Raw genomic sequence first — 14568 nt, 5'->3', positions numbered from 1 at the left:
GAATCAATCATGGAATAAATAAATTTAAACAGATTCAAAATCATTTCAGCAATGGTTTTAACCCAACCATATTTCTATTTCTTTTTCTTTAACCTGTACTGTCATCCTAATGGTGAACTGCATAGTTTCTACACAGTTGTCATCCTGTAGAAACCATAATGAGATTTTTACACTTGTCATCAGCTTTTCAACATGAACTTCATTACCACAATGACTACCTGTAAAATACAAACACAATTTAACACAGAGAGAGGACACCTTGAAGAGGAGGGAAAATCAATGGGGTGGCATGCCTCATCCAATGAGTCCTGCTTGTAGTGATTCTCCGTTTTAGCTCTCTGGTGTCCACTATGCAGAACAGACACCATCTGGCTAGCTGGAATGCAACTGAGCAGGGGGTGGAGGAGTTAAGGGGTTTGCTGTCCTGCAGGGGGATGGGCAATGGCCGAGACATAGAGCATTAACAGTAAGGGCATTAACCATTTCATGCCAAAGTTAAAAACTCTTTAAGCAACAGAAACCACAAAATTGTGGGATCAAACTTCTTGTTAAGCTCCAAGCTAGAGAATAAAAAAAGTTGTTACATAAAATTCTGCTCTAGCAAAAAGAATTAGGTTTGGTTTTGCTAATATATGATACTTGCAGTAAAGCATATTCCTTTAACAGGAAAATAATCTAACTATTATCTTTCACATATATGGATTCAGTGGGTTCTAAGTTTAAGCCATATTTAAAGACTTGGCTCATACTGACGCTATAATGACAATGCATGTTTTATTTAAACATCAAGAATAAGACTACAAATATGCTTCTATTTAAATTTGTAAACTGGTTCTGTTACTGTCATAATCAATTTTTCTTTATTTGCTAGGGAATCTATTTTTTAACACAGTCATAACATATGGTTTTTTAATTGTGCTTTTGTGTGTGCATATATTATTCATGGAGATTCAGGGTGATATCTGTCAACCCCATGGGTATCAAGGCAATAAAAGATTACAGTTACATTACAGAGACAGTTACAAAGCATGATTGTTGTAATTCACCTGTTTTGAGTGCTCCTCAGAACTACAATGATATTGCAAGCAACACGAAGTCAATTCTAACAGCTAGTTAAGTTCATAAATATGTCTCAGTAGAGATTAGCCTGAGGGTAACCCCTCACACCCCCTTCTGTGGAGTTCCTTGCTTATTGTCACAACCCTTCTGCTTTTTAAAAAAAAAAAAAAAGCAAAACATTTTGGTTGTGCAAATAAGATCAAACTAACTGAGCCCTAGGGAAGAAGTAGAAAGAGTGGAGGGATGGGGATGGTTGCAAAGATCTTGTGTCTGACTAAATGCAGCCAACTTTTACAGTTCAGGTGCCACATGTTAGTAAACCATTAAATAATGTACAACCTGAACCTGGGTAATGTTTATTATTAGATGTTTCTGAGCAGGGAGAACAATATCCACAATAATGACTAAATATAACATATGAAGCATGATAACTGGCCCTTACACCGTATACACTGGACCTTTAAAACACTTGGCTTGATTATGTAAAATATCTGAAATTTTAAAAAGGAAAAGTGTCGTAACAAAGACTTAGCAAACATGCGTGTGAACACAAGCAGCTGATCTGCTAAAAGTGAAATATTTTACTTATTCTGTTGTCTTCTGTGGCAAAAAGAAAATATAAAATGGTGATTGTCACTTTGCAAACTCTTTTAGAATTATTATAGTAACAATCCTGTTATTCTGAGCCCTACACAACTTGTACAAGTAACACAGGAATTGAGACTAAATTGTTGTGACAACTTGCTCTAAAGGAAAAGAAAAAAGAAAAATGTTCCTGGATGGCAAGACATGTTTCTGAAACAAAAGCTTTTAACCAAAACTAAGTCATCCACCTTCTGAAGGCACCCTTAGTATGTTTAGAAATACGATCCCTACAAGGGCGATGCAACACCATGCACAACTGACACAAGCTGTGCAGGTGAATAACTCCAACTACAACCACATAACACTAACATTGGCTGAAAAACAGTGGAGCATCTGTCTCTTTGTTTGGGATCTTTACACGGTCTGAAGAAAAGGCAGGTAAAGAGCAGAACTGCAAAATTATGTAAGACAGAAAAAAAAAGTCATTTCCTGTATGGACACCAAGTGTTCTAGCTGCTCAGTGTACTAACCAAGGTGGTTAATACTCAGTGACAACTCTGCATTATTCACAAACTTTCTGTTATTTCCCAATGCAGTCTCTGCTTTACAGAGGAGCATGTAGTTACTAATGAGGCCTCCAACATGTGCTGTCATGCTCTGAGCTGACAGTCTTATTAAGGCATGTATCAGTTTTTCTTTCCTGTCTTTCTCAACACCATTTGGATCAGAGCGGATTTTTGGGAAGCATGTTCTGACAAAAGCAATTGCGATGGCTTGAAGTGGGAAAATTAAAGTCTGGATAGGCTCAAATAACATAACCCCTGGATATGAACTGAAGTTATAGATGACTGTGCTGAAAGAAATGACAGCCTATTTAGGAGACAGTGACTATGATGAGTCAAGAAGAGAGTTTCACAGACCAGAATTTGAAGGTATCACAACAATATCAGCTTCTGGATATATCACATTGCTTCCCAAAAGTATAATATTTTCAATATTATAATAGAGGTAAAATCATGACAAATAAAAAAAAAAACCCAACAACATTCTTCCCTTCGCTACACCCTACAAATAACATAGTTAACATTTCAAACACATTTCAAGTACAAAACAATAAGTCTTCAAGTGTTTTTGTATTTGTAGCCATGACATAAACACTGATTGTTAACGCCTGGGGCAAACTTGAATAATGTGATCTACATTGGCATTCCTGTAACTGTTTCAGCTGCAAAACTGAAGATAAATGGTGATTTTAAGTCCTGGTGCTATTTAAGCTTTCCTCATTTTGTTTTTATAATCACTTTGTTTTCACAGCTGGTTTTGCACAGCACATCCCCAGATGTTCCCTCCTCCCTGTCACTGTTTGCAAAGGGACTGCTGAGGGAAAAGGTGTAGGCTGTGGAAAGAGGGCAGGCCAACTTCACTCAACAGGCTGAGCAATCCTTTATACTATGACAGTGGGTGAAAGGAGGAAATCAGTCGGCTGTCAGCTGTTTATCTGTCTTAAAGAAAAAATGATCCATCTGAATAAGAGTGTAAAAACTGAATGGCAAGTTGTCAATGTTGTAACGAGGACAATGATTAAGGAAGGAAACTACACTGACTAAAACGCACCGACACCTGTGGTGTGGGTTCATCACACTGTGTCACACAAAACATCATATCCTCATTTGTAAGACAGCTATAACAGTTTGGGGGTTAATATTTACTTTCAGAACTACTTCAACCATTAAAAAGAGCGAAAAGGAAACGTGCAGTTTTAGGGTTCAATACTGCAACGACACAAACGTTACAGTGCAATAAACTATATATTACAAACACATAACTTATGGTGGCATAACATACCTGCACTGCTTGGTAGAGGTCCCCTAAAGGATACACAATAAACGGAGTTGTTATCGTGAAACGTATGTGAGGCAGATGCTCACACAACAAGTGACGAAAGCAAGACAGTTTGAAAGCACTTCAGCTGTGTTTTGGAAAGTTCGTGACACAGCTAACCTTACCGTGGGCACGTCGCTGCGCAGGTCCGACGGTTGACGTTGCACCGGCTATAGCGCTCTCTCGACGATAATAAAAAAATATATATACTCGTCTTCTTCAGAAGACAGTGTGGGTTTTATTATATATGCGCTTCACCGAAATTAAGAGGAGACGCAAGATGCAGTACTGTTCACACAGACCACTAAGCGACGAGTAGTACTGGTAGGTCCGGTCTCTACAAACTTAAAATGCCTTCTCGATTCTGATTGGTCGAAGCTCAGCACGGCGTTGCGTTCACGTGTTCCTGGTAAACTCCCATTCTTGTCCGACCACGTTCAGGAAAGGGTAAGCTGTGACGTCAGTTTTTTTGCGGATGTGATTGCCAAAATTAAATAAACAAGAACCAAATTCTTTAAGTACAATAAATAGATACCCTATTAAGCATTAATTGTTTGAGCTACTTATCTTACTTCACATACACTGTAGTATATTAATTTAATTTAAACTGTAAATTATATTTCAATATTTTGCTGTCATAAACTCCCAAATATTTATTTCAACCATTGCATATAATATGCTTGACTTCTATGGAATTGTCCATAAAAGATACATCTCTCTGAACCAGGTGAGCCAAAGTCCGGTCACTGAGATATACATTCTTTTAAGATTTAAATGCAACCCCTTTCCACCTGAATCAAATGAATGACTTGGTTCCTCCTTTCAGCCATATGATTCAAGTATGTTGGAGAAGGGATGCCTCTAAAAGTTGCAGATAGTAGACCTTATATCTAGAAGACCAGACTTCAGCACCCCTTCAATGTAAGTAAGTCAAGAAAGAAAGAGAAAGAGAAACCCAGATGTTTATTTTTGACATTCTAATTTTTCAGGCTTTTTAGGTTCCACAATAATTCTCAACAAAAGAGGTTGTGTTTGCCATCAGCTAAATTGATGTTCCTTTTTTGTTTGTTATAAGAGATTAAACAAGTGACACTGCAAGCAAATTTCTTAATGTCTGTTTTTAATTTCCAATAATCGTGTAACACTAAAGAATGATTTCCACTGCTGTAAAATGACTTTACTTCCTCTTGTTGACACGCTTCTATAATCATTGTTTGCATTCTCAGGCTCTTTGTCTTGCTATTATTTGTTACTGTTTATCATACATACCCTCAAAAAATTGATTTATGTTTATGATGTTTCTAATGCTATATATTCTCAAACAGGCCACATTTGTAGTTGTTTCCAGTGTTTCCTCTTGCAAATATGTAATCTTGCAGCGCCTCCTACTGTTAAACTGAAATACTTTACATAACCTTTAGTTTGTCGGCATCTGCTGTCTTACTGATGTGCAGTGGTAAGTTTAGTTACCTGTTTATGGGTCTAAACCCAAGAGGTTTGACTGTTTCAATAGACGACAAGGTTTATTTAGGTGATACTGAGAAAGGTATTCTCAAATGATGCCTGTAAGATGTTGTCTTCTCTTTCAGGATAATATGTTATAGGATGACAGAATGGCATCCCGTAGCAAAAGAGTAGTATAGTTAAAGTTTATTTTATTATGTGTGCTTGAGTATGAGTTCAGTTAAAGCAAGTAAACAACAGAGTATGAACTTGAAAGTGTAACTACCAACTTAATACTTCTTTGGACTAAATTGGAAGATTTTAAGTTCATAAAAGTAATGGCTAGTTTAAATGTAGTTAAATAAAAAACTATAAATGTAAAGTATTATTGTACTTACTCTTATTCTTTTCGCTATACTTTTCAGTAAAATCCAAGTGTACTTTACCATACTATTTTTAATCATAAAAATATACTAAATAAAAAGTACACTTCAGGTATACTGCATCAGTATTAGTATGTATTAACAATACTTGTAGAACACATGAAAAAAATACATTTTTCTGAAGAAAGTTCCAGATGTTTTAAATTTGTAAGAACAAACTGCTTTATTGGGGCTTTTTGTCTTTTGTTTATATATGTTTCATAAATACCCCTTGAGGTTTACACTAAATTATACTTTAATTAATGGAAAAAAAGTAAAAACAATATTATATCTGCATAAGATTTCACTTGATTGCATTTACAGTTTGCATTACCTTCTGCTGCACGTGCACTGAAACTGGATTACACCAATTAATACATTTGTCATTTGATCAATAATGCCTGCCACACAATTAGATGTCATTTCATAAGAAGCTGTTGAACTGCCTGTTCACAAATGCACAATGAACAGGGTCTATCTGTCTCTGCTTCTCTCTCTGTCTCTCTGACACACACACGCATACACACATGCACACAGAGAAATGAGGACGCACAAGGCAAACTGCTTTTATCTGTGTACTCAACGCTTTCATGTTTAAAACACTGTTTTCCTGTCGCTGGATCACTAAAACCAGGTAATAACATCCATTTAGGAGATTATAAAAACCCTTTTATATCGATTTGTTTTTCAGTTTGTCCTTTTTTATGTTTGTTAATGTTGCCATCCGCTGTCCTGCAAATCTCTCTGGTCTGTTCATCTTCACCACTTCAAGCTAGTTAGGTAACACCAAGCCTACCTGTGAAACAAACACATATTAATATAATCTTCTGATGACTTCAGACAATGTAACAATAATTAAAAAGTGCATCAGCGTTAAAACACATGAATCAAGGTTTGCCAGAGAATTTTTATCAGCTACAGTCACTGCAATTAAAGGGTGAAAGTTCTTTAACTCTGCAGACAAACAGCAATATCTCTTAAAAAGTGGAGATACTGTACCTTGTCTGGACTGATTGGTGGGCACATCCAGTTGTACAAGTAGTAATGGACAATTTTATCACTGGCAGTGAACTTGAGCTTCTCCAAAAAACTCATGTTGTCCATTACGTTGAGAGTAGTGAAGATGTCGAAGCCACGCTGTTAGTGAGAGGGAAGATTTATGTCATCTGTAAATCTTGGATAAGGATCAGTAATAATCTGCTATTGTGAAACATATTGTTTGGAGGAAAATTCATTCAAACTCAACTAATCGATTTCAGGTGATATGTGACTCTTCTTATTGGTTAAAAATATGTTGTAATACAACGTATGCAACGTGAATTTGCGGTATCGTCCACTAGTTCATATAGGGCAGCGTTGATGTCCCTTATCACATTAAATTAATGCATTTACTTTGTTTGGTCGAGCATGTTGTGAATTTCTTAAATTACATTAAAAAATACTCACAGATTTCGCTAAGACCAACGTGTCCTCCATGAGTTCGGTCAGATCGGTGGTAGTCGTGGTAACATAAAGAAGATGAGCTGCTCTGAGACCAGAGTGGACGGGGTGATTCAGCACTCTGGAGGAGATGCTATAGAAGCTCACCACATCTGTCAGTGTGCCATCATTGCCCTGTGTTTGAGGAGGGAAGGTCAATCAATTTTAATCTATTCAACGCACTCAGGAAACTTTTTCACACTTTGAAGTAACTTAAAGTAAGAAATACAGTAGGGTCAGACCTCCACCACATAGGTGTAAACCACATTTTCCCTTGGCAACAACCAGTGCTCTACTTCCTGCAGAGACAAGAAAGGGCTGAGGTGAAACCTGCAGAAGTTTTTCTGCAGTAGCGAGTGGATTCCTGGAGTATCTTCCCTGGTCACAAGGCGCAGACCCTGCACTTTTGTCACCTTGGAAAGAAGAATAAAAGATAAAGAATTCTTTTAGCAAACTCAATTCCTTTCCACAAAGTTTTAATGCATGAGTCAATAGATATTTGGCACACAGCAGAAGCAGTAATGACTTCTTGTCTCCAGATGGCAGCACACACTAACCTCTGGCAAGCGGTTGAACTTCAGAGCTCTCTGCAGGTTCATGCTCAGTCTCAGACCTGGATAGTTGACCTCCATCAGCTTACGGGGATTCAGAGGGCGATGCCACTGACTAAAAGGATTAGGTTGTTTATTTGGAAGGAGTAAAAACAAGAGTTACTTCTGAAAAAAAAATGCAAATAGAGAAATGGCAGAGAGTACCTGACGTTTGGTTTTCTAATCATTATATATTCTTATTCTAAACAATAAAACAATGTATGACACAGCTAATACGCCAGGTTACACTATTTTAGTTATTCTGGTTGATTATTAACAACTATAGAAATTTTAGTTAAATCTCTGAATGTTATTTATAGACCCTATTTAAAAAATGATTTTTAGAAATGAGCCATGAACACACACAAGAAAAATTCTTAAAGTTTCATTTGATCACTTTTGTTTAATATTAAATCAGACGTTTGCATTTAAATTGAATGCAAATGGATAGTGTATAGACGCTACTACCTGCAGGAGCTTAGTGGTGTAGGAAGTACAACACCAGCTGTGTAGACCGCCTGGTAGACGCCCTCCAGGTTGACGCGTCTGGTGAGTTCTCGGATCAGAACGGGGGTCATCCGTTTGAGGCGCAGCTTCTTATGAACACAAAGGAATTTGACCTGCACCATCCGCTTCCTCCTGTGCAACACAGCTTTAACTTTGGGATGCTGTCTGGGAAACTGCTTTCATTTTCAGCATGTGTTTAATATTGCTCATCAGATTTTACCTAACACACATCTTTGCATATAATTATGAGCTACTCACGTCTCATAAATGCAAGCTTCTGCAGGAACGGCCGCAATGAAGCCGACTAACTTCTTATTGGTGTCTACTCTCACACCACAGTTCCACTGAAGCAGCCAATTTGGAGGTTGAGAAGCCCTTAGGAGGAAAGCATTGACGCTGCAGCATGTCTCTGAATAATACATTCTGATTAATCTAATTTCCAAAATGAAATCAGTCGTTTTCTTTATTCTCAGAGCCGTGGAAAGCTAATGTTAATAATTCATTATTCAAAATGTTATGTTTTGATGCAAGTGTCCCTCTGGAAGGTTGCATCATTTATGGATATCAAAACATGTTGCAAAGTTAAGTAGAAAGATTAGAGTAGCCGGCATCTTACTTTTATCATGCACCGAGTCAGATTGAAGAGTTGAAATGGAAAAATGATTCTGTCCTTTCATGAAACCAGAAGCTTTAACTCAGTGGTTAAAAGCAATGCACTACGATTATACCCCAAGCTGGGAATCTGTGAACTTACTGAATATCAATCAGGATTTGGCTGCAGCAAAATATGTACCCTTCAAGTCCAGTACACGAAGAAAAAGTCTGAGTGTGTATGAATATTTACAATCTACAAGTCACAAAATGTGGATGTTTGGAGCTTACCATAGCAGATACTCTGGAGAGAAATCAAACCTGATGGTGTTGTCGTCTTCTTCCATGTAGTTTTCGTTTAGCAGACTGCACAGCTCTTTCAGCTGAAATTATATAAATAAAATTACAAAAAAAAGAGCTTGAAAACATGCATTATTCCTGAACTTTGCTTGCCAGGGTCCAAACCTCATCCATCCTCTCCACTAAGCTGAGTTACTTTTATATAGTGACAACTGTTTCTCAGCTGCACATCAGCCCAGGTGGAGAACTACTGGTTAGCCACTGAACTCCATTACTTTGTCCTAACTATGCACTTGTGCAATGCTTTTCACCAGTTTTTTAACCTCAGTGAACAAATATGCTTGCTTGACTATCCATAACACCCAAATTAAGATGTCATTAACTTCTATTTAGATATGTTCACTGCTAGCGATTGTTTGTGGGAAAATCAAACGCTTTCCTGAACACAAATCAATTAGGTTTCAGGAACTTTCACACCGAAGTTCAAAACTTAAGTTGATAGATTAGCAGTCTAGTTTGATATCAGGGGAGAACGTTCTTGTTTTCTATCAATATGTTCTCTAAACAGAGAGGATCTCACCACAGGAGGGCTACTCAGGTCCAGAGTGTCCCAGGAGAAACCCTGAGCTAGTGAGTAGGGCTCATTTCGACAACTGGTTTCACCCTCTGCTATTGGGCCATGTGCTGTAGGACAGTCACCTGAGGATGGGAAAGAAAAAGAAGATACTGACTGGAGAACAGTTTTATCCTCAGGTAAGAATGTAAAAGCTGTAGCGAGGACACTCGCAAACCTGGAGGTCTTCAGTATAGTGATTAATCAATGTGTGTGTTAGTGTTGGGTCTCCAGGGAGCTTTTTTCCATTCACAGCTTAGAAATTTGCTTAAAAAGCAACATGGAGTCTCATTGCTGCTGTTCTCCCACTGGCTGTCCTTGCTGTTTGATGATTCTGGTTCTTATTTAGGAAGAACATATGGAAAGTCAGTCTCATATTCTGATTTTCTTTGTACTTTGTTGTCATTGAATTTTGTTTGACAGTTGTCAGTAAAAGTACAAAGCACAATTTTCCGATTATAAATACATGGTTTAAGGATTGGGTAAGAATATACACCTCCAACATCTTGTACATCAATAATCATGTAGAAACAATTAAAACATGTTTGAAACAACATCAACAAAGGACCATACTGTTGGTATGCTGTAAATTCTTCATATGTACATTTGACCATTTCTGAAATTACTGCTGATTTAATGTTCTGATAGAAATAATGAGTTAATGGTAAAATGTTTGGGTGAATATGATTGGCTTTTACTGCAGTAGTGTCACCTATTTTATATCAGTCCATCCATTGATCCTTCATTCCTTTTCCAGTGCAGGGTTGTACAGGGCTGGAGACTATCCCAGCAGCTACTTGGAAAGTACACGCTGGACATGTTGCCGGTCCATCGCAAGGCCAATGGAAAAATTAAAGATGCCAATTACCTGAACATATAAGTCTTAGGTCTGTGGTAGGAAGTCAGAGTATTTGGAGAGAACCCATATATGCAGATGGAAAACATGCACATACAACACACAAAGTCCTGGTTTGAAACACCTCAAATTCCTCCAAAGATTTCCCAGTTACATTTCTTTCAACTTTCTTTAAACATGTATTTTAATAGTAAATATATTAACTGATCATTTACTGCTTCTTCAGGGAGAATATTTCTGTTTATATATATATAAAAATCGATTCTCCAAAAGGCAACAACCTGCTGGTCAATGTGGACGAAATGAAGGGGATGATCATCAACTTCCTGAAGTCATGACCTGATTATCACCACAAGTTTTGGGAGTAAATGTCGCAGAAGTTCTTTCCTTGTTAAAAAAACACCACAGTAGTGGTGAAGTGGGTCTATCAGAGACCAACATGGGGAAACTCATCCTCTCCCATGGATATGTTTCAGCTGCTGTCCTCACACAAAACATTCCACACACCTAAACTACAGCAACCACCAAGCTGATGAACGACTTCCTCCTGCAAGCCATTTTGCTTCCCCACAACACCAGGATGTGTTTCCTTTTGCAAACACCACTAATCTACTTTAAATATCACACTTAACCATAGTCTGATTTATCTTATGTCTTCCAGTACATTTTAGACTCCCCTTAACATTGCAAAATCCAGTTTTCTTTGTCTTAAAGCAAATAATAAAAAAAAAAAAGCTTTTAATGTTTATTTTGTATTACTTGGGGAACAAATTTTCTTATTGTCATACTACTAACTTTACATGATGACAAGTAAGATTTTATACAATTTGCATATATTGTCATAGAAATGCTTTAGTAGAAATGACTATTTTGAAAACCTTTAAATTTGTATCATATCCACCAATCTAGAGGCTGCTGGCTGATACCTGGCAGCTCTGAAATCAGAGAATATCTTGATATCTTGGGGTAAATCTTACTAAAAAAACTGCATTTAGACTGAAGGAGTAAATAAAAACACAAACGTGCATAAGACGACAGCTGACAGTTCCAAGATTGAATTTGAGCTGTACTTCTTTTGCTTTATATATGTTAACCACCTGTTAACACATGTTAACCACAACCAAAGTCTTGGCAGAAAAGTTGCAAGTCACTCTTCTACCGTTTTAATTTACAAAGTGAAGAACTAAAACTGGCATTTTTCTTTTACTCTTATTCTGACAAACTTTTCTGTTGGCCTATAAATAACTTAAACCATTTTAATCTAACAAAAAAACAAAAACAAACAAAAAAAGTTTCCATTGATCCTACTGATGGATTTGCAACATTCTTCAGATATGCACTATGTTACATTTAACATCTAATCCTGTACTTCAGAAATACTTCCCTCAAATTCACAACAATCTTATGTACTAGATTAATCTTAAACTATGGTTAGTTTACACTGGATCAGCACGTGAACTTGAACTGGGGGTAGAATTGAAAAACCTGTCCAAGGTTTTAAAATTTGCTCACAAGCCAATCCTGTAACTGTAACTTGGCAATGTTACACTGACAAGCATGTTGCAGATGCCTTACACTGAAATTAAAGTCCTGAAAGAAAAATAGCACTTTGTAAATTACTTTGTACTAATTTTCTGCTTACCCAGTTTAGGTACAGGTTGTGTGTCCCAGAAGCGGTAGGTGTGCTTTTTGGCTTGTTGCAAGGTCTTTGGCAGGTTTTGCCCCCCCCAAAACAGATGAAGGGCTCTCTGGATCTCCTGCTGTTTCTTCTCTGGCAGAGTGTCCAGCTGGCACAGAATAGGAATAGAAAGGGCAGCTGACTATAAATTGTCCAAGGAGGCACACTGCAGGAGCGTCAGTCAGCTCCAGTGTAAATGAAGAGTGAACATTTGATCATTTTAATTAGCAAAAACACCAGTTTTAGGAGTTATCTACCAACCAACAGGGGAAAAAAGAAAAAAAAATGGTGAAGTTTAAATATGCACAGCAGTTTTCGTTCCCACTCACACAGAGACACAAACCATGGCAAATGGGTCTTTGGGTCCTTTTGGCCTCCAAGCATCTTCTCCCTTTTCTCCCTTCTGCTTCTTTTTGCTGTTTTTAGGACTGCCAGTCTCTCCATCTCTCAGCTTCTTATCACTGAAAGACATGTCAAACCCTGGAGTTAACGTCCTGGATTTCAGTACAGTACATTCAGTTTCTTCAAATGTCCCAACAAACAGAATAAGCCAGGACTCACGGAGCCTGCGACTCTGCCATTGTACATAACAATGACTCTGTAAAGATGTGTGCAAACTGTGGTGTCTTCAGACACATTTGCAGTTGCTCAGCTCTTATCTCTATGAGCAGTTTGGGGAGGAGAGTGATCGCTTCAGCGACCCAGCCCAACTCCCACCCTGCCACCAGATAAATGAAAGCAATATTAACTATTGCAAATAACCTCTCGCAGACTGACATGCGAGACAGCTGCTGAATAGGCAGTAGATCAAAACTTACGGCTGCTTGATCAAATTCTTGCATTTAATTGCTGCAGATAGAATCTAGTGTGGCGCTCCTACACACCCCTCTGAGTTATATTTTACACTATTACCAAAAAACTTCATTTCTGGTTGACTTAGTCTTCATTTTTTGTGTTCAATCATTCATCCTTTCTCCAGTGGTGTTATACTCTTTTTTTTTTTTTTTTTTTTTTTGATAAGGTTTTTATAAATTACTCATGTTCAGAAAACAACCTCCTTTAAAGCCATTTTGACATTTCCTATCAAAATGTATGAATAAAAACAATATAAGTGGCTTCCATATGCAGACATGCCTCACACATTTACTTTTTTTCGGATTGCTGGATGACAATGTCATAAGAAAATAATTGTAATTATTGTATAAAGGATCTTTGGGTAATGTAGATGTCATCTCCTCTAGTTTCACGTTTAGAGATCTCTCATGACAAAGGCTGGCAAACAAGAGCTATTTTCCAAGAGGCAACAATGTTTTGGATGTACTACAGTAGATGCAAATGCAAGAACACATCCTACCGTATGGTAGAAAATCTGATTCAGTGCCACAGCATGTGCAGGAGAAGTTGCTGTTCTAGCACTGGGAACAAGTGCACACATTTCAAAGAATAGTCACTCCAAAAAATAAAGAATTTATAAATTCACAACAAAGTCTAACCCAAGAAAACCCATGCTCATATTGGCAAAGTGTCCTCACAGAACTAGTGTTAAATAACTACCAAATACCAAGTGTTTTACTTTACTTTAGACCAGCTATGACATCGTCCTGTAAATCATTGCTTTTAGTCAAAGCATAGGACTGTATGAAAGACATGGATATTGTTACTCTGTTGGAATTGAGCCTGTGAGGGGATTCTATAGGTGCACACTTTAATATACTGCTCTCTCCAAAAGACTGCGCACCAAAAAGAATTGATTATTTTTGGTGTGCAGTCTTTTGGTCTTATTGAATGACAGAATTGTGATCACAATTCTGTCATTAAAACCTAAATTAGTGCAACATTCATCTATCCATCCATACCTGCTTACCTATGGTTATGGTGGGCTCGAGGTCATCCCAACAGTCATTTGGTGAGAGGTGTGTGCCTATAAAGGTGTGCTGGTCCATCACGAGGCCAAGATGCCATGAATGATCATCAACTTCCTTCACCTGTATGTGTTCAGATCATTGGAGAGAGCTGGAGCAAATATGTTCTCATATTCAGTCCACATGTTTAAGTTGTATGTAAGGACATTTATAAGTCCATACATGTTGGGTGAAACACTCTTACATGAACAACAGTTGTGTCGTCTCTTCTCTTGTGCATAATAAACCTTCTCTGTTTACTCAGAGGGGTTTTAGTGCTGCTCGTGGAGTCTGTTGCACACTATTTGGCCTTGCCTGCTGTGCACTGTTGTGAGTATTGAAAGGGGATGTGACTAACATCCGGCATCATCCAAGTTAGTCAGAGGAGCTGCTGCAAAGTGAATGAACAACTGTTGTGTTACAGCAAAGAGAAGGCTGGAGCAGAAACATCAGTGTGTTTTTCAAGAGGTTCAGGTTTTACATCACAAAGCAACACTATCCAGCATGTAGACTACAAAAATCAGATAAATCTGTTCATGCAGGACAGATGAACAAACTGGTGACACAGCTGTGGACCCTGCAGGCAGCACCAAAGGCAGAGGAATAGACTAAATGACTGTTTTCTTTAAAAAAAAAAAACACACACAGCAAAGCTATTCTGGG

At 37.7% G+C, this 14568-nt stretch overlaps 2 protein-coding genes across 2 annotated transcripts in view; both read right to left on the bottom strand.

Moving 5' to 3' along the window:
* Positions 1-3815, bottom strand: part of LOC306772101 (supervillin-like) — a 47321-nt gene extending 43506 nt beyond the window's left edge. The window contains exon 1 of the mRNA XM_079261513.1: positions 3651-3815. The gene's annotated coding sequence lies outside the window, so the exon portion shown is untranslated. The remainder of the gene's footprint in view (positions 1-3650) is intronic.
* A 2347-nt stretch (positions 3816-6162) lies between these two features.
* On the bottom strand, positions 6163-12585 carry LOC306771374 (glycylpeptide N-tetradecanoyltransferase 2-like; the record flags this gene model as incomplete). Its single annotated transcript, XM_079260541.1, has 12 exons — positions 6163-6186; positions 6390-6527; positions 6837-7004; positions 7112-7282; positions 7427-7535; positions 7928-8098; positions 8225-8341; positions 8849-8940; positions 9438-9556; positions 11969-12113; positions 12348-12465; positions 12566-12585. 12 exons carry the CDS (start codon positions 12583-12585, stop codon positions 6163-6165), a joined length of 1392 nt encoding a protein of 463 aa, XP_079116667.1.
* Positions 12586-14568: the final 1983 nt, after the last annotated feature.

Source organism: Telmatherina bonti (genome assembly GCF_933228915.1).
Source record: "Telmatherina bonti genome assembly, chromosome: 21".
In the NCBI taxonomy this organism is placed as follows: Eukaryota; Metazoa; Chordata; class Actinopteri; order Atheriniformes; family Telmatherinidae; genus Telmatherina; species Telmatherina bonti.
This window is presented reverse-complemented; position numbering and strand designations above follow the sequence as displayed.